A 21,364-nucleotide genomic window follows, 5' to 3' on the forward strand; every position below is an offset into this window, starting at 1 on the left:
TACCTATATTGGTTTGCCACAGCAGCTATAACAGACTTCCATAAGCTGCGTAGCTCAAATGATGTTTGCTTTTTCCAGAGTTCTGGGGACCGGAAGTCCAAGGTGAATGTGATAGGGTTGATTTTCTTCTGAGATCTCTGATAAAGGATCTGTTCTACATTTCTCTTCCTTTCTAATTTCTTACTTATTGGTTATCAGAGGGATCTTTTTAAGGAGCAAATGAATTGGAAAGGGAGATCTAGCTGTTAGGGTTTTGATTTAGATCAGGAAATGTCCCCTAAAAGTCTAACGTGCTCACTGGCAACGCTTGAGGAAGATGACTGGATCATGGGGGCGCTGTACTCATCAGTAGAATCATTCCCTGGTGAGTTCAGCAGCAGAGTGTACTCTGTGCTCTGTGCTCTTGGAAGGTAGAGCCTGGCTGGAGGAAGTGGGTCACTGGGGCAGGGTATATCTCCCTCCCTGGCTCCTTTGGATCTCTGCTTCCTGGCTGCCATGATATGAGCAGCTTTCCTCCTCCAGGCCCTTCCACCATGCCCTTCCGGTCTTGGAACCAGCCAACTATGGACTGAAAATAAACCTCTCCTCCTTTAAGCCACTGGCTTTTGGGCACATTATTTTCAGCTCACTAAGTTGGATGCCATGGGTTAGGCAGGGTGAACAAGAATCACTCTCTTTTGTTCAGGAAACTTATAATCTTCTAGAGGCCAGGAGGAAATATACAAATAATTAATAGAAAACAGAAAGTGATCAGTGCTTCCAGGATACAGACTGGTTAAGGGGACCTGGGAAAGTGTCATAGAGAATATAGTCTTTAAGTAGCCCTGAAGGAAAGCTGGTGAGTAGTAACTAGATGGGACAGAACCATCCATACTAAAGGACATTATTAGCGCTAACATAGAAACAAGCAAGGAATAGCTGGCAGGTTGATACTTGTGGTACTCTCATGTACCCAAGTGAAAGAAGGAAGGTAATGTCTAAGAATTTGGGGTACAAATCTTAGAGGGTCTTAAATACACAGTAAGGCACTGGGGAGTGGTTGAAGATGTCTGAACAGGAAGGATGTGTTAAGAGCTTTGTTGAGGAAAGGTTACTCTGTGTTTAGGATAGAAAAACCATTGAGGGACCAGTTAGACAGGGATTGCTTCCCACAGGCACACATAACCTTGGATAAGCCGGATTTCCAGGTCTGTAGGTCAGGAAAAACGCAGTTGATCTTCCCCTTTGTGTTTAATTGTTTTCCAGGATATGTGATTGCATAGTGCAAAAAAACCTGAGCTTTCTCTAAATGAACATTGTCCCAAAAGTAAGATTTTTGGTACATTAAGAGACTACATCATCTAAGAAAAGACATTTAAGATCTTTATACCCTCAAAAAGGAAATATAATTGATTTCTTCTCAAAAGAATTGGAGCCCAGAAGTTAGTGTGTTCTGTGGCTGGTATGTAGGATGATCTTTCCATTCTCGAGTCTAGAGGTGAGGCTAACATCATAATTTAGTATCAAACTCCATTCCCTACAGTTTTCTGATTTTTTCTTGTAAATAATGTTCATGAATGGAAGTAAGGAATGAATCAGCACCTTTATTCATAAATCAAGATACTAATATCACCACTACTATCCTGAACAAAAGAAAATAATTCTAATATTTGTACCGTACCTAAAACATGCATATAATGGAATTGAAGACCTTTGACATTTAGTGGTCTGCAATACAGTAAGAAATGTCAGAGTTATGGGCAAAATTGTTTACATCATAATTTCCTAGGCTTTCAGCTTTTGGATATCATAGTGCACTTCCTTAATTTACCAAAATATAAATTCTTCTACCTAAGGCCTATTAGCTTCCTAGACTTTCAGTCTCTGTGACCAACATTAGTCATTGAGACTAGGATCATTTTTGAGTGTTGGAGAGAACAAGAAAACACATGGAAATGTCAATGCTGAGTGGCTGGCTATGTCGAGTGACCAGCTATCCTGCCTTGAAACACATCTCTGAGTTCACAGAATTTAAACTATTACAGGGCTGGGCATATAGCTCAGCCGTGGAATACATAGTTAGCATGCATGGGGTCCTGAGTTCCATCCCTAGCACCACAAAGATAAATCATCTTAGAACGATGCAGAGCATGGGCCTTCTGGGTGGCAGATGAGCAAGCATTACCTCTCCTATCTTCGGAGAAAAGGTGACTCTAGACATTAAACTCAGACAAGCAACATCCTTTTGTAATTTAAAAGAAAGCTCCATGCATCTTTTGTCTGGCACCTTCTCTGCTTTTGTGTGGTTCAGTGGGCTAGACCTGTAATGACCAGGCACTGAGCGATGACAGCCTGACATTACAGTATGTTTGAATGAGTATGACGGTTAAACCTTCAGTCACTGTTTCAGACTTTGGCAGAAGTACAGGAAAAACGTGGACATTAAAAAATCTAATTTATAAAGTTAAATTTACTTATTTTCACCATTTTCTTCTTGAAAAGTTTCATACCTTTACCAGTCTAATCATTTTTTTTTTAATGAAAATCCCCATGGCATCTTGAGTTCTAGCTTCCAGGAAGCATACATGTGGGACTTTTAGATTTGTTGTCCATGTATGTTGCTATTCTACCTGGGTGGTATGCTGTTTGCAATTAAAAAAAAAAAAAAAAAAAACCTGCAATCAAATTCGAGATGAGACAAAGCTTATCTTTGGGAAACAAGTGCCTTTTCCTCTTGTCATCCCTCAAATGTGGTCCAGGCACCACTTTCACCCATTGGATGGCTCTTACTCTCATCCAGTGCTGCTCTATGGCGTCTGTTTTTGCTGCTTCTCTCCAATCATCGATTTTCTCTGCTTTTCCTACCTCCTTTGTCTATGACCCTGTCACTTTCTTATGTCTCATTATTTTTTCTGGAAATAGGAAAGGGAAAAAAAAGACATTTTTAAAGCAATCATGTAAAGTAGACAAAGGAAATGACTAGCTATTAATTCTGTGGATATTGTACCTCCCTTGTACACATGACCCTTTAATTATGTATATTTTTGATTGAGTCTAGAGATATAACTTGGTAGTTGATTGATTGGCTAGCATGCATGTGGCCCTGAATTCAATCCCAGCACCACACACACACAAATTCTTTGTGGTTGAAGGCTCTTTTTAAAATAGTATACTTTTTTGCCCAGCATCCTAAGAATTTGACTTTTGATCTCGAGCTCTGTCAACATCGTTATTTTCATATGAAGTGCTTCTGTGTTCAGCAAAATCGTGGGTATGAGAATCAGTGGCCAAGAACGAATGAATCCTTTTCCTTTCCTAAAGATTTCCACAAAAGCCTGATTTCTTTTTCTACTTTTTCCTCCCTCCAGATTCTATTTTAAATGACTTCATTATGATGCACTGTGTTTTTATGCCAAATACCCAGCTGTGCCCTGCCCTGGTGGCCCAATATCCTTTGATTATGGTAAGTCACTGCTTCCTCCATGAGTACAGCCAGTGCGTGCCTCACTGTACCCTCTGCAGGTTGCTCCTGGCCTGGGCAGAGTTGGGTTTTCCGCTGTCTTCAGTTTCCAAAATACCACCATTTTCCCCTGTGCAGGCTCTAGCTCTCTCGGCAGGGGTCAACTTTGCCATGTTTAAGGATTTCCAACCTAATACCTGTGGGAAGAAATAGGAACCAGCTTACCTCAATTTCTGTTGCTATAACAGAATACCTGAGATGGAGGTTTATAAAGAAAAGAAGCTTATTTAGCTGATGGTTCTGGAGGCTCGAAGTCCAAGACTGGGCAGCCCACATCTGCCAGAGCCCTGACCCGTGTCATTACACGATAGAAGGTCAGAAGTCTCCTAGTAATTCTGGTTCTTAACAGAAACCAACCCAATCCTGAGAAAACAAGAACTGACTGACTCTCATGAGAACTAACCCAGCCCCACAGAGAACAACGTTAATCCATTCATGAGGGTGATGCTCCGTGACATAATAACCTCTTCCAGTGTCTACCACCTCTCAACACCTTTCTGTTAGGAATCCACATATGCACAGGAGCTTCTGAAGAGACAAACCCTCTGCAAACCATCACACGTGGAAAGGTGACACTGGCTAGAACTATGCATGCCTAGCAGGACAACTAGAATGGGCTGAGGAGTATTGTTAGGGACAGCTTCCTGACCCTGAAGGAACACTCCATGCCTCTGACAGCTACCTGGAAGATGGACTGTGGTGTCCTTCCTCCCGAAGCTAGATGTTAACGAGGTTGCTGTCCTGGTGAGAGAAACACAGGTTACCATTCGGAGGGAGCTTTCACATTCATCCTAGTCTAGCACATCTTCGCCTCCAGATACCAACATTTGTTTCTTGATTGATACTTTTTATTATCATCCCATTGATTTATCGATACAAAACTTAGAGTTCTGACAGGTCCTCTAGATCGAGTTTGTTTGGAGGCAGCTTTTCAATAGTGTTTGGAGTTGACCAATTGATGGACAGTGTATGGCACCGAGAGAGCATTGAGAAAATGTTAAGTTGAGGGCTGGGGGTTTAGCTCAGCGCTGTAAGTACCTGTCTGGCAAGTGCAAGGTTGCGAGTTTGATCCCTGGTACCACGCATACAAAAAAACGTAAGTTGAACAAAAGAACTGAATATTATAGATGAGTTTCACCCTCATCTTTGGGGACTACGTGAAAGTATATTTTAAAATTCTGTTTTACTTCTAAAATTTAGATAAAATACTTTGGCCTTTTTGAACAGCTAAATATATTGAAGGAGAATGTCCCTATTTTTCTTTTTTGAGCGATCCTATAGATGTTGGTGTGTTTTTCCTTTTTCAGAATTATAATTGCCCTACCTGATTCTCATTTTCTTGCTCACCCATAATTCTCCTTGAAGGCACAGAATGTATGAGGATGGGAGATTTGAGATGAATGTATTACTCACAGAAAGCTGCAAGCAGGAGATTTGGGTGTTTATTTGCCTGGAAACTATCTTTCCAAGTAATGACAGCTTAATGAGACTTACATATATTATATATTCTTTCTGGCTCATCTTTATTGTTTCTCAAGTAAAATTAACACATTCAGGCTCTCCCTGTGCTCTCTTAACTCCATACATGGTGATCATTACGAGACCTTGAAGACTTGTTGGAAGGAAAAATGAAAACCACCACTGAGTTCATACTTCCTTTTTCTCGGTGGTTAGTGTGTGGGTAAGCCTAGGACCAACCAATCCAAGGGAAAGTGACAATCAAGTGACATAATAGCCAAGTCCCATCATCCTTACGACTCAAAGCCCAAACACTAACCTGGTGATTTTGCACAGGTTCTGATCTCATTAACTCTCCTTGAAAAACTGACAGAGGACATTCAGATCACTAACTTCTGTTTTTAAAATAGCCTGTGCCATGCCCACTGATAGAATTGTGGGGCTGGCAGCTGAAAAGATAAGAAGTATGAAATATAAATGACCTTTATTTTAAGAATGCGGGGAGAGACCCCATCCCCTGGGGTGCGGCATCTCGCCCCAGGGTCCGCGATCTCTCCGTGGAACACGTGGAGTGGAGGCATACATGTAGCTTAGGTTTGGGGTGGAGCCTGAGGGGCATTAGGGATGCACAGGTAGCCAATTGGTATTCTTTTGGTGCCATAGGTAAATTCCTAGGGGTGGGGGAGATGGAGCTCTTTGGTTCTGCCTGAGGCTTTACTAGCTACAGTGTCCTGTCTGGGCCAAAATCCTTTTACCCACCTGGAAAGGAGTGGGGATAGTGGCGTGGGTGGGGAAGAGGAGAAGACAAGAAAATGAACAATAGACTTGATCACAGAAGAGCTAAGATTTCCAGTCCTAATCCCTTTCTCAGGAGACTGGGGCGATCTAGGACAGCTGGACATTGGCTCTACCACCTGGTACCCTCAGACTACCCCTTCTCACCTTAGATTCTATTTTTAGATTCTATTAGACCTTAATTCTATTTTTTTATTCTATTTTGAATCAGCTCTCTGTCGAGCTGCAGAGAGCATTAACCTGTGCCTTACTGCTGTATCCTTTCAGGATTCTGTGGGGTTAGAATTAGCTTTATTTCACAAATGTGGACCCTGAAAATCCTCCTCCCCAAAATGGCCTGGCCTGCCTGAGATAAGTGGCAGAGTCATCCAGGCCTTAGGATTCCAGGCCCAAAGTTTGTCAGTTTTTTTGTTTCTTTACAGCTTACCTATTTAAATGCTTATTTAACTTTGTAATGACTCTAAACCCTTTAATTAGAGTTTAAGAACATTTCTTGACATTTTGCATGATGCATGCTTCTCTGTGCTTCAGGTGGCTGAAGCAGAGTAGGCCTAATTTGTTGAAACTAAATAAAGTATCTTGTATAACTTCTATTCATCCTAAAAATCCTCAGTGATTTTCTGCATGCATTCCTAAAATTATGTACATTTTCAGTTTTAACAGTTTCTCCAAAGTGTAGAACTCTTAGGGGGCTTATTTTGCATATTCACCTGGAGAACACAGGGTCGCACAGCAGTCCCATGAAGGGTTCTATCTGTAGGTCAGTCCAGCAGGGAGGGTGGGGGAGGGTGGAGAAGAGACTCTGAGTCTGTGGCATAACCTAGCCAGCACTGCCAAATAGAATCTGGGGCAGGAAGGGCAATGTTTCCTATCTATGGTAGTGGATCAGTAGCCACTGTCTTAAAATTGGTACTGAGAGGAATTAAAGTTTTCATTTTTTTAATGTGATTCATCAGTTTAAATTTAAAAGTCACATCAGTAATGGCCACCACATTTGATGGCTCAAATCTAGTCCTTAGGTATTGGGATCCGAAGCATCAGCCATGAGTTGCTATTGTGTTACTGCGAGGGAGGATATTGCAGAGGGCCAGGAACTCGTCCTGCTGCCTGCAAGCAAAAGACCTCTATCCCCATGGTTGTACGTGCTTAAGTGCTTCTATGTCATACCATAGAAGCTCAAGGCTCAGCCCTCTGCCACTCAGGGAGTTGGTGTATGGGCCCCGTATATTACCTGTATTCAGGTTCCTTATATGGGCTGTGGTTTTCTGGCCATGAGTAACATTAATCGACTGTGACTAGCCTAAGGCATAAAGGGATTCGTCATAAGACAATGGGACAACTCCGAGAAATGGAGGAGTCCATGGAGATCCCAGGCCTTAGGAGGAGGCCTAGTGGGCAGGAACCAAAGAGCTAGCTGTTGAGGCAGATTCACTGCAGGCTCCTAGGCCCTCTGCTCATTCCACATCCTTGGGGACGAGGCTCTAGTTAGCCGGGCTTTGGTCGCCGCTGGCCTCTTGGTCAGCCAAAGACAAAGAATTCTGCTACCATCACAGAGACTGCATGCCAGGAAAAACAGAGAAAGTGGAGAAATGGATGAAAGCAGACAGAAAGAACTACAACAGCTACGTATCCCCTGCTTAGCCCCACACCCACTGGCAGCAGGGATGTAGAATGTGAAATTGGATAAATGAATTAATCCCTGTTCTTAACGTGGGATACAGGGCCAGTCAAATACTTAAATGTGGCCCACACCATTTGGCTGAGTGTTTTCAATGTCTTTAACATCTCTGATTTTGCATAGTAGCCCTGTGAAGAAGTCAGTATTTTTCACTGCTCGTTTTCTAAATCAGTAAGCTAGGATAATGAAAAATTACAATTTGCTCAAAGAAAGGTAATTACTATAGTACAGAAAAGATTTGAGCCCTGAGCTACTGACACCTATTTCTGTCTTTAATCCACATTGTAGGTCTCTTCCAACTTTGCTTTTAGTGTGGAAGAAGATGACAAAACTGAGTTGAACATTAACATACAGGCCTTTTATGTGCTAATGAGAGACTCTCCATTCCCTAGGTGCACACTGGACATGACTTGACCTGATGAATACAAGTGCTTTATAATGAGTTTTAAAATCATATTTGTTCAGCTTCTACACTTGTCATCTTCAGCTTCTTTAACCTTTTTAAAAATTTGCATTTAAAATTCAGTTCAATTTTCTATTAATCTTTGAAAGAAAATTAAAACCACCTATAGATATAAAACCCTGTCACCTCCAACTATAACCATGGCTAATATTCTGGTGTGTATCTCTGTAGTCATCTATATGCAAATATATATATGCACATGAATATATATATATTCATAATGTAAATAAATTTTTTTGGCTTTTTGAGAGAGGGTCTTGTATGCAGTTCAAGCTGGTGTTGGGCTCACTTTGTAGCCCAGGTTGGTCTCAAATTTGTAATGATCCTCCTGCCTCAGCCTCCAGAGTGCTGGGATTATAGGAGTGTGCCACTACCCCTGACTCCATATGATAAATAATTTCGTATGCTTTTCAGTAAACTGTGTTTTGAGTTTCAATAAACTGTCTTTTTGTGCCATTAAATACTTCTCCATACAACTTTTCTAAATATAAACCACTTTGTTATCTTTAAAATAAAACATTGCAAAGTTGTCAATTACCACAAATGAGAAAAGGGAATAATGCACCTGTATCTCACTACTATTAATAATTTCATGAAAAACACCCAGAATTCTGGACTAAATTCTGAAATACCTGCTTTGGGTATTTATTGCCAAAACTGCTCACCTATTATCTGGGTTTTCTGCTTTATAATTGAATTCTGCCATCTTCTCCTTTGGACATATACAGGCTGTCCTTCAATTCAGTAAGTGAGCACAACCAAGCTAATATTATTTTGAATTTTAATAATTGTGTCCTTGATTCTGAGCACTTCCATGTCATTTATATTACCTTGCTATATGCATTCCCCAAACGTGAGATCAAAAGGATTGGTATGTTATTTAATTCACTTGATGTAAGAGAGAAACCAAGGCGTAGCGATACCAAACCTAAGCTTCTGCGTATCCTGACAGATGTTTGGAGGAACTCCACGTAGATCTAATGTAACCGTAGTTTGCAGCGCATGTTGTGGTTGACTCCCTAGCATGCATGCTGTTTTGGGTGGTCAGTTTGGTTACTCATACTAATTGGCTTCCCTTGCCAATGAACAGTTGTCAAATAGCAGGCTCAAGCTAGATAGAGCCAGGGGAATTCTGAAAGAGGCATCCTGGACTTCTGGGCGACAACATTTTCAGGAGAACAGGAAGCCCGTATATGACCCAAATTGCTAGCAACACCTATTCTGCAACCACAAGGGAAACAAAGCCAGGCATAAAGTCGACATGAGTGGACAGTGATTAAAAAGAGGGATCTATGACATCACCAGCATCATGACAAGGTTCTGAAACTTACCCTGCTAGTAGGTTTTTTTCTTTATGTCAGTGAATGTACATCTTTGTTGCTTAAGGCAGATTCTCACTGCTGCGTAAAGAGTCTTAAGTGGTAAGTGGCTTAACAATAACCTTATAGAAATTTGAATGGTTTTGGTTGGATATTTTCTATTAGCATACTAATTTTCTTTGGTTTAGTATTCAACACAGATTTTATACTCTCAGCATGGAAATAATTTTCTTAGTTTCCTGAGTTAAAAAGAAAAATAGAATATGGATTTGCTCTACATTTTAGCTAAACACTGAGACTTATTTATTTTGTCCTTAAACAGAAATAAGCATGACAGCTTCACCTTCTGAAATGATAGGGTCTCCTGAGTTCATAGCTCTAGGAAAGTGATCTGGAGAGGTTGCCTTTATAAGTGATTTGAGTTCTCAAGGAAGAATATAAATCAAAATTTTCTTTCCTTGTGGATGAAAGATTTACAAGAAAGAATCAGGTTCATATTCTTTAGATGACGCCAACTTTTTAGAACATTCTTTAGATTTCTTAAAAATCTTTCTGCAAAAACTTGATTGAAGTGACACTGTACCATTATATTTCCCATTTGATCCTGAAAATTATTTGATCTACATGCTACCATGAGAACAATTTGTTTCTATAGATATGAAACTCAAGAATTTATTTCCAATAAAGGAAAGTTGATTTGGTTATGATATGAACATGTTGTGCTACTTGTAGGAAAATGAACCATCTTATCAGATTTTCCTCAAAGTGTTTCATATACATGTTGGCAATCTCATAGCAGCTGTCAGGTATGTACTCTTCTAAGCCTGTGCATTATTTTACAGTCAAGAAAGTAATATTGAGCAGCTAGTTACTGTCTCCAATTTATACAGCTAATAAATGTTGATAGAAAATTTAAATTCAGGAAAAATTTAACTCAGGCAATGTGTTGAATTGGACCCATGCTGTAGGTACAGGTCTCTGATTTGAAACTTCAATGCAGAATTCAGAGGCCTAGAGACTTCTGAAAACACAGGGAATTGTATAAATCTGTGGGGGAAAACATTCAGATCAAAAAAATTAGAGACGGAAAGAAATTGACAACACCAAAGTACTCCTGTGAGCTCAGAGTTAAGGGTTGTACACTAACACAGGGGTAGACTTTGTGGGTGTGAATAGTGTCCCAGAGTTAAACCCTCAAATGCTGGGTATCAGGAAAAGTCTGTAACTGTTTGTTGTAGATATTTTTGGAGATTTCCAGAGGATAGTTGGTAGCAGTGTTCATAGCTAAGGCCTATTGAATACTGTGTTTCAGATCTAGTTCCACATGCATTACCAGCTTATCCCATTTCATCCTTAACTGATGCTGTGAAGCTGACTGAAGAGGAAATCAAGGCTCTGACCAGTCAGTGGCCTTGCCAAGGATTGCAGAGCTTCTAAGTGGGAAGCCAGGATACGAACCTAGGTGGTCTAATTCTAGATCTTACATTTGAGAACTTGAGCTTGCTTTTGAGGGAGAACTAAACTCAAGTGATCAGTCATTGGGGTGTTAGTCTCCTGCACAAAGACAAGCAGGTGGTAAAGGGGCCCCTGGTTATGCTGGAGAAAGCAAAAGATCTGAAGTCAGATCCTTGTTTAAGATCTGCATCTCCCAAGCCACATTACTCAGCAATTATCCTTAACCTCTGTGCACCCTCTCAGTAGAATGGGGTAATTATCCTTGCCCTACCCACCCACCAGGCTGTCGTAAAGATCAAATAAAGTTATGTGTGTGAAAGTACATTATAAACCTTGAAGTCCCACGTAAAGATTGCCACTATTATTGTACTATCATGAGAAGAATCTGGCTAAAGAAAAGACTGTACAAAAGCTTTGTCTCCTCAGTGGGCAGATGACCCCCAAAGTTTTCATTTCCAACTGCAGGTAGAGATCTGTTTGCAAATCAGGGTTTTCAAAAACAACAACATTGAAGAGTATCAGTTTGGATATTGATAAGTGTTTTATAAATAGCTGCATAATTAACATGTCCTTACTGCAAAAAGTATACATAGTATTTTATTCCCTGTTTTAGGCTGTAATGAATCTGCAGCCTCTATATCCTAGGAGCTATTCACTTACTTTCCCTGGGATAATTTTAATACATGGAACCATTATTAGCTGAATTAAGAATAAGTAAATGAGCAGTTAAAAAATACAGAAAAATTACAGGTGCCTGTGGTGAGTAAGATAATAACTAGGTAAAAATATATGAAATAATTACAGTGTTTGAACGGCAGCACTGGCATGAGGAAAATGACTCAATGGAATATTAAACCCGCTGTTGGCAGGGTAGGAAGACTATAGTCCGCACCGTGGCCTTCATCCCCTCTGCTCTCAGCCCTGGCACTGCACACAGCACAGATCCCTTCTGTCCTCTGCCAAAGAACATGAGGCCCGGTGAGCGAGTCCAGCTCAGTATGACAGTCATTTGGAAGGCTTGTCAACCTTTGGATTATGTACCTACCCAATGATGAGATTCTGTTGAAAGGACGTGCCAGATGACTTAATATTGGTAATTTGTCATTGTACCTGGTGACATTGACTTCTTCAGGAACTTACTTAGAATGAATCTTTAACAAAATAAGATTTCGAGTAATTTTGATAAAGTTTATACAAAGCTGTGGTCTTGCGAACCATGTGACAATGCAGAGATCCACAATGTCTCTAAGACCAGCGTGCCATTAAGGGTTCTGATGCAATGCTCCTGGAAGGTGAGGAATCTTTGTTAGAAGAGAAGCTCAATCGGATTTGAATGTTTGGTTAATCATAGGAGCCAGGGCTTTGCTGCTTGACATGAGATGCGAGCCAGCTGGTGCGAGCAGTAGCCGGGGTCTGGTGCAGACAACAGCAGTTCCAGGGCCCCTGGCCTCGGACCTTTTGATTTTCTCCATGTGCCTTGTCTGCTTGGAGGGATTTCTGGCTTTGATTTTCCTCCATCTCAGAAGAATTTCCATTCCCAAGAAAACTTTTTAAATCACCTGACTCTGCTATAAAATATATATTTAAATAAAGAAATTAATATTGCGCTGCCAAGAAGACACACTGAACCGACACCCAGGATTTAGAGGCAGATTTACTTCATTTCAGAGGGGCACTGACTTGGAATCAGTTGTTCCTCAAAATGTCAGGCCCTAAAGCTTTGGGAGGGAAGTTTTTATTGGGTTGGTTGCAAAAAGGGGAGTACAGAGGCAGAGTACTGGGCTATCTTTGATTGGTTCTTGTTATGCATCTTAATAACCAGTTATGCATCACAGTGACCAGACATTTCTAGGAGACAGAAGTAACAGGATTTGTTACCTGAGTAATGGCAGACTGGCTGGGCGGCAATCTCTGCTACAACATTAATGATAGACAAAACACAAATGTATAAACAGGAAGAAAATCATGAAAACCTGGTTTCTCTTCTTAAGAGTTCCATTGATAGATTTGGAAAAAATCACCTAACCTCGTTGAAGGAAATACTATCATGGAACTCTTGAAACCCAGCCCTCATGATTCTCTGATTCACCTGAATCCAGCTCTGTGATCTGTGATGAGTTTGGTGACTTTAACTATTATGAGCTTTAAATTATATTTAAAATACAATTATATTTAGAATTCTAATTTAATTGTACTTAAAATCCTGAGTCAGTTCATAATTGTAGGTTCTCTGGTAAAGCTTTACCCATAGATCTAAATGCCTAGGGAGGTTGTTGTGGGAATAGGAGGCTCAGGACCAGCCTGGACCCTTTGCAGGCACACTAAATTACTCATAAAGTCTTCTCCAGGTCCTTAAGGATCTGATTCAACAGACTGTTTAAGAAAAGAACAGTGCGTTGCCTGTGGAAAGGCAGAAGCATTGAGCACATGCTGAGTCAGCTATAAAAATAGGACTGCCTCCACCTAGTTTAGTAAATAAACATCTGTGAGGAGAAAGGCAAGACTTTGCAGAGTAAATCAGTTCTTCTGTTTATTTTCCCAGAGGCAAAAATCCATGAGAAAAAGGAAAAAGCCCCTCCTAGTCTCTGGCACTGGCCATTCCTGTTTCCCAGGAGGCTGTGGGGTCACTTATTGGGGACGGGGCACTCAACACTGTCGTGGAAACACTGTTTGCTGGATCAGCACTAGGAAACCTGACGTTCAGAAGAAAGGAAGGAAGGAGGGGGAGAGGGAGGGAAAAAGGAAGAGGAGAGGAGAGGAGAAAGAATTTCTTTTCCATTAGAATTTTTGCTTCCCAAATGTAGTTATTCTTAGCAATATTCTGAAACCAAGTGCTAATCTCTAGGCACTGTCACCAATATGTGGGATGGTGGATGTGACCGTAGAAGAAAGAGAGCTGTTTAGATTTCTGAGCTTTACTATTTACTCAGTTAACAGCCTTAGACAGATCGCTTCTTTCTGAACCTCAGTTTTCTCATCTGCAAATATTTCTTTTTTTTTTTTTTTGTCTTTTTCCTTTTCATCGGTACCAGGGATTGAACTCACGACTGCCTGCTTGCAAGGCAGGCGCTTATGCCGCTGAGCTAAATCCCCAGGCCCTCATCTGCAAATATTTCCACTTTCGGTGTGTGGAGAGCATTATATAGTCCTATGAGCACACTGAAGGTATTTAATAAGCTCTATTCACACTTGAAGCATTATCCTACTAATTTGTCTTTTATTATCAACAAAAGACAAATATCTATGGAAAAAAAAAAAGGACAGAAAAAAATCTGTCCAAACCCCTAAAAACAACGTAGATTTAATTATTCTGTGACCCTGCAGACTAGCCACAGGTGTGCTGCTGCTATTTCTGTATCCAGCAGTTAAATATTTGCATTGCTTTCTTGAGTTCACATCAAGATAACCTGGAAAATTAGAATTATATCTATTTGATACTGACCTAATGTTTCAAATCTTTCAGCCTCATACAACCAAAAAAGACTCTCTCTCTCCCATTCTGTCACTGTCTTTCTCTCTCTTTCTCTCTCTCTCTCTCTCTCTCTCTCTCTCTCTCCCTCTCTCTCTCTCTCTCTGTCTCACCTCCCTCCTCTTGCCTGTTTCAGGCACACAGCTGTACTCTTCAGTGCAATGTTAAGGGTAGCTAGGAACCGTGTCCCATTGTATCACTCATGCTTAGTTCTGTGCCTTTGTCAAAGTAGTCTCTTACTTATTAATTATGATTCCATTTGAATGACTTCTTTGTCCAAGTAAAACATTCTTTTTTTCAAAAAATATATAAATTTATTTGAAAGAAAATTTACTTCTTTAGCACATTGATTGTCCCATCTTGAGGTTATTTTTCTAAATTTAGGCTGAGAACTCCCACTCTGTACACTAGCTCCATAAAAGCTTCCATTTCCTTTGTTTGGTGTTGCTGTATATGATTGATTCAGACTCATGCTGCATGTGTAGTGAAATATTTTTAAGATCCTATTTTATGTGTAACTGAGGGCACAGAGTGTTCTTTTAAAAGTAATAAGACAAATTGTGTTTGCACATTTTTGACAGTAAAGGCTCATCAGAAAGATATCTTTCATAGACATTACTACTTAGATCTAAGAAAAAGAATAGACAGAGGAAACCTAGATTGAGGCTCAGGGTAAGGAATATTGACCCATCCTACCATTAAAGTATTCAGGATAGCAGCTGACGGAGTGAGCTCCGAGCGAGCTTGGCTTTAAAACATATTCCGCTCAGACTTCAGAGTCTTTCTGCTCCTGATTAATTAGTTTGTCTTTCCCCCATCTTAACCTTTCTTACTTTGTCCTTTTTATTCTTGTGCCACAGAAATGAAAAAGACAATACCAGCCAAAGCCTGATAGAATCCAAGCTTTTACATATCTTAGTCCATTTTCTGTTGCTGTGATGGAACATCGAAGACTGGGGTCACTTACAAAGCAAAGAAGTTTATTTAGCTCACAATTCTGGAGGCTAACGAGTCCAAAACTGGGAGGCCTCATCTGCTCATCTTCCAGTGAGGGGCTGATGCTGCTCCATGCCTAGCAGAAAAGTGGACGGGAAAGTGAGTCTGTGCAAAGACAGGGAATGGACAAAGAGGCCAGCCTGTCATGCAGCTACCCACTCTAGTGGAGCTAACCCATTCCTAAGAGAACTAACACAGTATCACAAGAAAGATATTCATCTCTCTTAACCGCTCACCCTTCCAACATAGCTGCATTGAGGAATTAAGTCTCAATATGAGTTTTGGTGGGGACAAACCATCTTCAAACCATAGAACCATACAAATAAAAATTACCACAAAATTAAATGAAAAGAAAACAATGTGGAAAACTGCCATATTTTCATTGTTAATGGTACCCAGTTCTCTTTAGATTGTTTGCTTTCATGTTACTAAATGTGACAGTTGAGTGTGGAAATTTTCTCACAGTGAGTAAATGGCAATTTACATTGTTAAATAATTCATTTAAGACCCTGTGCAAGGCAGCAGCAAAAGGGCACAGACCCCGACCCTCTGGCGAGTGGATACATTACTTGTATTTAAATCTATCAGGAATCACTTCATTGGCACCCACTATGTGCCTGACAGCGGTAGTACCTGCCATGAAAAAAAAACAGCCATAAAATGTTGTATCCAGCATCGTAATGCTTTAGAGATAAAACTGAGTTATGGATGCATATAAGCAAGAGACCAAAGGGTTAATCAGAAAAGAAATAATTTTCACATAAAATGATCTTTCTTCCTTTTTTATTGTAAGCTCAGAGAGAATTGTAGCAATACAGGTTGAGCAATTTTCTTTTTTATGAATCTCGTGCTCAATTTATGAAAGCCATTTTGCAACCCATTTACATGCAGTAAACCTTTGCTTTAAGCTCTGTCATTTACCTTGATCATGATTATTTATAGTTCTTTCAGAAAAGGCCCTTTGCTGGTTTACTCTCGAGCGCAGCACTGCCATAAGGCAGTTTTCTACAGTGCCTTTTAAGTCATGGCAGTGAGCTAAGACGTGGCTGGTCTTGCAGCTCAGGAGGGTTGTGAAATGGGAACGAAACTAGTTAGTATCAGGAGCCTCAGACTCAGAACCACTTTGAAATGTCATGCCAGCCTTCTATGCTCCTTTTGTGTTGGTTTGAAAAGGAAATGCCACCTTCATCACAAAACACTAAAATAGAGCCGAACTGGAGAACTTTGTGTGCAAGCCACACTGTAAGTTGTAAATGCTAAGTTGTTTTATGAACTAGTTTTGTACAATACAAACTACTTGTAAATCACCTTAAATGGAATGGTATGTCTAAACTCAAATACTTCTTGATGACCTATTGTGTTCTTCGTACTGTAATCCATACAGGACTGCAAGAAACTTTACTCTTGGTACCTCATAGGCATTCAACTAAGTATTCGTTCTGTTAATAGATTTCTAGGTGAATGTCATTGCACATGATATGTAATACAAGAAAAATTAGTATTCCATATCAAACCTCATGTGATTCACAAGGTGGCTTAGCTAGCCATAAATGCACAAATTGATAATAGAATAGGTTGTGGTTTTAGGCAAGAGAAAAGATGTGATGTAAAGAGTGTCTGAAGTCCTCACCAGACAACTGGTTTTGTCTTTCTAACACAGAGTAGATTTTCCTACCTCCAGCTTTCCTTGCCCACATATATACTCTGTATGAGCCAGAGTCCTGGCAGAATTAGATGCTCACCTAGAAAGGCTTAACTGAAATGTATATAATGAGAGCGATTATAGAGATGTGGGAAGAATTTTAAGAACCAGAAAGAAATGGCACGGCACCCAGAGATGAGCCACACAAGGTGACATCACTACCCCAGCAGGTGATAGGCAAGGAAGAATATAGGCCAAAAAAAAAAAAAAAAAAAAATGAGAGTGGGAGCTAGACACCCCAAGAATTCCCATCAACACATATGTCCGTGTGAAATCTAATTCCTTGAACTTTCGGATCAAAGTCAGCAGGAACTAACAAGGATTCTGTGCGTTTGGTACAGACGCTCTGTGTAAGGTTTTTCTTGATGGTGTAAGGGAGGAATTCCATCATTCTGAAGCTGCAGGTGTTACTCTGCCTTTGTAAGTAACATAGTGCAATATGTAGGAAATCGGTGAGCATCTTCCTTGACTCCTCGGCACTTACCACGCCCAGCCTTCCCAAGGTACAGAGCAGGAAAAATTGGATTATGCCCTCAACAATAAGAGACGAGTCATCCGCCTGGTTCTTCAGTGGGCTTCCACATATGGGGACCTCCTCCAAGAAGATGACGTGGCCATGGCTTTCCTGGAGGTACGTGGGGAACATTTTTTCTGAAAATGCACCTTGAGCCTATGACATAGGAACCTATGCATAGACACAACAGCTTCCCCAGGGAGACCATAATAGTTACTTCTAGACTCTGTTAGCATGTTCATTCATTAGAAAGGTACTGTACGAAAGGAGAGGCATCAGCCATTATTCTCTAGTTCAGTAAGTGGTAGCATTTTCATGTATATTCATCTGGTCTCTTTTTCTTTGTATGGTTTATCTAGCTGTAATTACATTAGTACCCATCATTTTGCAGGCTGCCTTTTCCATTTAACTTTATATAAGAACTTCTCCATTCAGTATAGTTTTTATAATAAAAGTATTAATGACCATTCAGTAGCTAATGTCACAGACATTTGTACCCACGGTCTTGGATATTTACGTCACATCCAGTTTGCACCTTCCTAGGATAATTGTGCAGTGAACATTTTTGTGTGAGTAAATCTGTCCTTGGTTTCCTTCCTGGCAGTGGGATTCTTAGGTTAAGTGGTAAATGTTTTTGAGCACAGGAAAGCTCATCATTTCACTGAAGAATTACTAGCCCAAGAAGTCAGGGGCCATATGGTCATTCTGACACTATTTCTATACACTATTTCTAGCTCAGTTTCCCTCTTCTGTCCCCTGGCTCTAGCCCCACATTATAGCACTGACCTTGGCATTTATCCCTAACATGCAGTAGTCCCCTGTTATCTGTAGGGGATGCCTTGTAAGACTTCCAGAGGAGCCCTGAAACTGTAGCTAGTAAGAACCTTGTGTCTGCTGTGCTTTTCCCATATGCACCTTGCATTTTTCTACAGTAAACTTTATAAATTAGCATAATAAAAGGTAAACAATAGCTAATAATAAAATAATTTTAACTTCATGCTTAGTAAAAATTATTTAAAATTTGAACATTGTTTATTTCTGGACATTTCCATTTAAAATGTAATGGCAGATAACCCAAACCCTGGAAACCAAGACCGGAGATGAGGGGGTGGGGTCAGCTATGTTTACTCTCTCCTATTTAGTGATATCCTTGCTTCCGTATAGGTGAGAGACATGTGGCTTGTTTCAAACTTACGAGCCACAGAAATCAGTTCACCAAAAGAATGTGTTCCCTCTCTCCTGCTTCACTGTGTCCTTTTGGGGGAGGCAGGGGAAAGATGGGCCGTAGGCATTCCTCAAGGATGTAGAATGAAGTACTCTGAAAACGTAAGGAATATAGCAGCTTGGGATCCTACGCTAACCTGTCCCCATCCAATCCAGAGCCATTCTTCAGGTGAACCGAACCAGTGCTGAGGGCGGTGCTGCTCTCTGGTCAGCACGGCTCCCAAGAACTCAGCAGTCTTGAGCATCATATTGAAATCCCTGCCTGTGATTAGCCATACTGATGATAAATATTGAACCAATACAAAATACTAAAATAACTTTAAAAATGAATGTATAAGCCTGGCAAAGTGGTATACATTTATAACCCCAGTACTCAGGAGGCTGAGGCAGGAGAGTTACCATGAGTTCAAGGCCAGCCTGGGCTACACTGTGAGTTCAAATCAGCCTGAACTACAAAGTGAGACCCTAGCTAAAAAAAAAATTAAAATTTCCCTGAAAAAAGTCTGAGATAGAAAAACGCTCTGAAAGTGTAGACTGTGAGATGATCTACTCCAGAACATCACATTAGATTGTGTTTCATGCAAATATCATGAAACTAATTCATTTGCAGTTTTTTAATTTTAATTTTTACTATGGTAAAATATATCTCACATGAAATTTGCCATTTTAGCCATTTTGTAAGTATACAGTTTAGTCACAATCATTTCATTATAATGTACAATCATCACCACCGTTTCTAAAACTTTTTCTCATTTGCAGTTTTGCATTTAGATATATTGTTAACACTTTATTCTTGTTTTTCTCTCTGTCCTGTCCATGAAACCATGGTCTAGTGATGCTAGTGAAGCAGATGATGTGTGAACATGTCTTTACTGCTCTCTGAAGAATCATGCGCCCTTTGCAGTTCTTGCTAAAAGCCTGTGACCTTTGCCAATTACAGGAGTTTTATGTGTCTGTATCAGATGATGCCCGGATGATTGCTGCCCTCAAGGAGCAACTGCCAGAACTGGAGAGGATCGTCAAGCAAATGTAAGGAAGGGCTTAACTACGGGGTTGAGGGATCCAGTAAGTGCCCACCTCTGAAAAGAAACATCTTGCAAGAAGTCCTTTACCTGGAAAGAGAGGGTGGGGGGAAGGAGGGAAGCAGGGAGGAAGGAAAGAAGAGGAAAAAAGAAGGGAAAGAGAAGAGAAAGAAAGACTTCAAGCTGGTCTTTCCGTGGCCCTGCAGAGCTGTGATTTAAGCAGACAGGCCCTGGGCATAGGTGCCCACAAGCCAGATGAATAGAACCGGGGCCGCTGTTTGGCTGCCTTGAGGGCTGGAGGACTGCCAAGAGAAAGTCTGGGGAGGCAGAGATCCCCCTTTGGGAAGTTCAGCTCAATAACTGTGACTGCCCTAGATTCAAAGTCCTAAAGCCAGCAATAAAATAGTCAGTGGCATTTCAAGGAAGTTCGAGGCCCATTGCTTATATGGAAGATTCACTTTCTACCACCAAGACTGTAGAAGGCAAATACTTGTTTCCTCTCAGGGAAAACAGGTTTTCACATGCTGTTACAGATTAAATCCTGGAGAGTGAGCACACTATGAGAGAGACTTTGAAACCTAGCAATCCTGGTGTGTAGCGTCAGCTCTGCCCAGGATCCACGTGTGCCAAGAGCTGGTGTCTGTGCAGTCTGCCCAGGCTTTGGTCTCTCAGTGAGGGAGGCTCATACTGCTTCCCAAAGGGGTTCTGTGATTTTGTTTCCTAACATAAAGTTAAAGTGATGTGCCAATAAAGCAATCTATAGAACTGGGATGCGCTTTTAGCAGTGGTATTAAGTGATGTGCTTTCTCTACTTCTCGTAGCTCAGAAGATGCAAAGGCCCCTCAAAAGAAGGTAAGGGACATGGCATCAGTTTGGGTTTTGTGTGCCCCATAGAATTACAGTTCTCTAGGAATATTATATGGTGATAAAATAACACAAAAGTGATATCTTTTTTGTAAATAGAAAATGAATTTGCTTTATGGCTTGGCACTGAGATGGCTTCTGAGCTGTTTTCTCTGAGTGGCTAGCACATGCTGCTCAGTCCCTGTACCGCACTCACTGTGGTCATCATTTTGACAGCACAAGGTTCTTTTGCAACAATTCAACACGAGCGATGAGAGGGCCCAGAAGCGCCAGCCGATCCGAGGCTCTGATGAGGGTGAGAATTTTCATCTGAGTCTTGCTCCTGTAGAATATTTAGAGTCAGATTAAAATCTCCCCTCCGGGAATCATAGCTTTGAACCCACAGAAAAGCTGTTCTTAGAGGTGCCCTTTGCATGCTGGTTATTTATGAACTCTTGCACTCAGAGTTGAGGTGTTTGTCCACCCTTGGCTGGCTCCTGGCTGCCACCTTCCATTGAAGAAAATGTGGATTGTCTCAGGGCCTGGCTGTCAAGGTCTGGCAGAGCTGGTCCGAAAGTGGTTGGCCTTTGTGGCTATGAGGAGGAAGGTGGGACCACATGGAGGAAGGTGGGAACATGGGGCCACCCACAGAGCCCCGCAGCCCAGGGCAGATGCTCTGGCCTGGACATAACTCCTTAGCTGCCCTCAGGGGCGTGAAGGGGTTGGTTTTTGTTTGGTTGCCTAGTATTTCTCCAAAGAATCACAACCACAGATGATTATCATAATAATAGAAGTTTTCATTCCAAGCCACAAATGAATATTGTAATGTAGGAGTGCCTTAAAACCCAAAAATTGTAGTAGTGGAATTGTTGCCAGGGTTTGTCTGGTCAGAGGTGAGCCTGTGGGTGCCATTTGCTATCTGCAGAG

The 21,364-nt window shown here is 40.9% G+C and overlaps 1 protein-coding gene across 7 annotated transcripts in view; it reads left to right on the forward strand.

Annotated features, from left to right (window-relative positions):
* Window positions 1-21,364, forward strand: part of Rapgef4 (Rap guanine nucleotide exchange factor 4) — a 277,608-nt gene that overhangs the window by 227,997 nt on the left and 28,247 nt on the right. For all 7 annotated transcript variants that reach the window (XM_063259290.1, XM_063259291.1, XM_013142505.3 and 4 more), the window contains 5 exons: window positions 3,348-3,426; window positions 17,315-17,465; window positions 19,513-19,601; window positions 20,416-20,446; window positions 20,675-20,753. In XM_063259290.1, coding sequence (XP_063115360.1) covers window positions 3,348-3,426; window positions 17,315-17,465; window positions 19,513-19,601; window positions 20,416-20,446; window positions 20,675-20,753 — 429 coding nt within the window. The remainder of the gene's footprint in view (window positions 1-3,347; window positions 3,427-17,314; window positions 17,466-19,512; window positions 19,602-20,415; window positions 20,447-20,674; window positions 20,754-21,364) is intronic.

This window comes from Cavia porcellus, unplaced genomic scaffold (genome assembly GCF_034190915.1).
Source record: "Cavia porcellus strain 051 isolate PalLab524CR breed Dunkin Hartley unplaced genomic scaffold, mCavPor4.1 scaffold_12, whole genome shotgun sequence".
Lineage (NCBI taxonomy): Eukaryota > Metazoa > Chordata > Mammalia > Rodentia > Caviidae > Cavia > Cavia porcellus.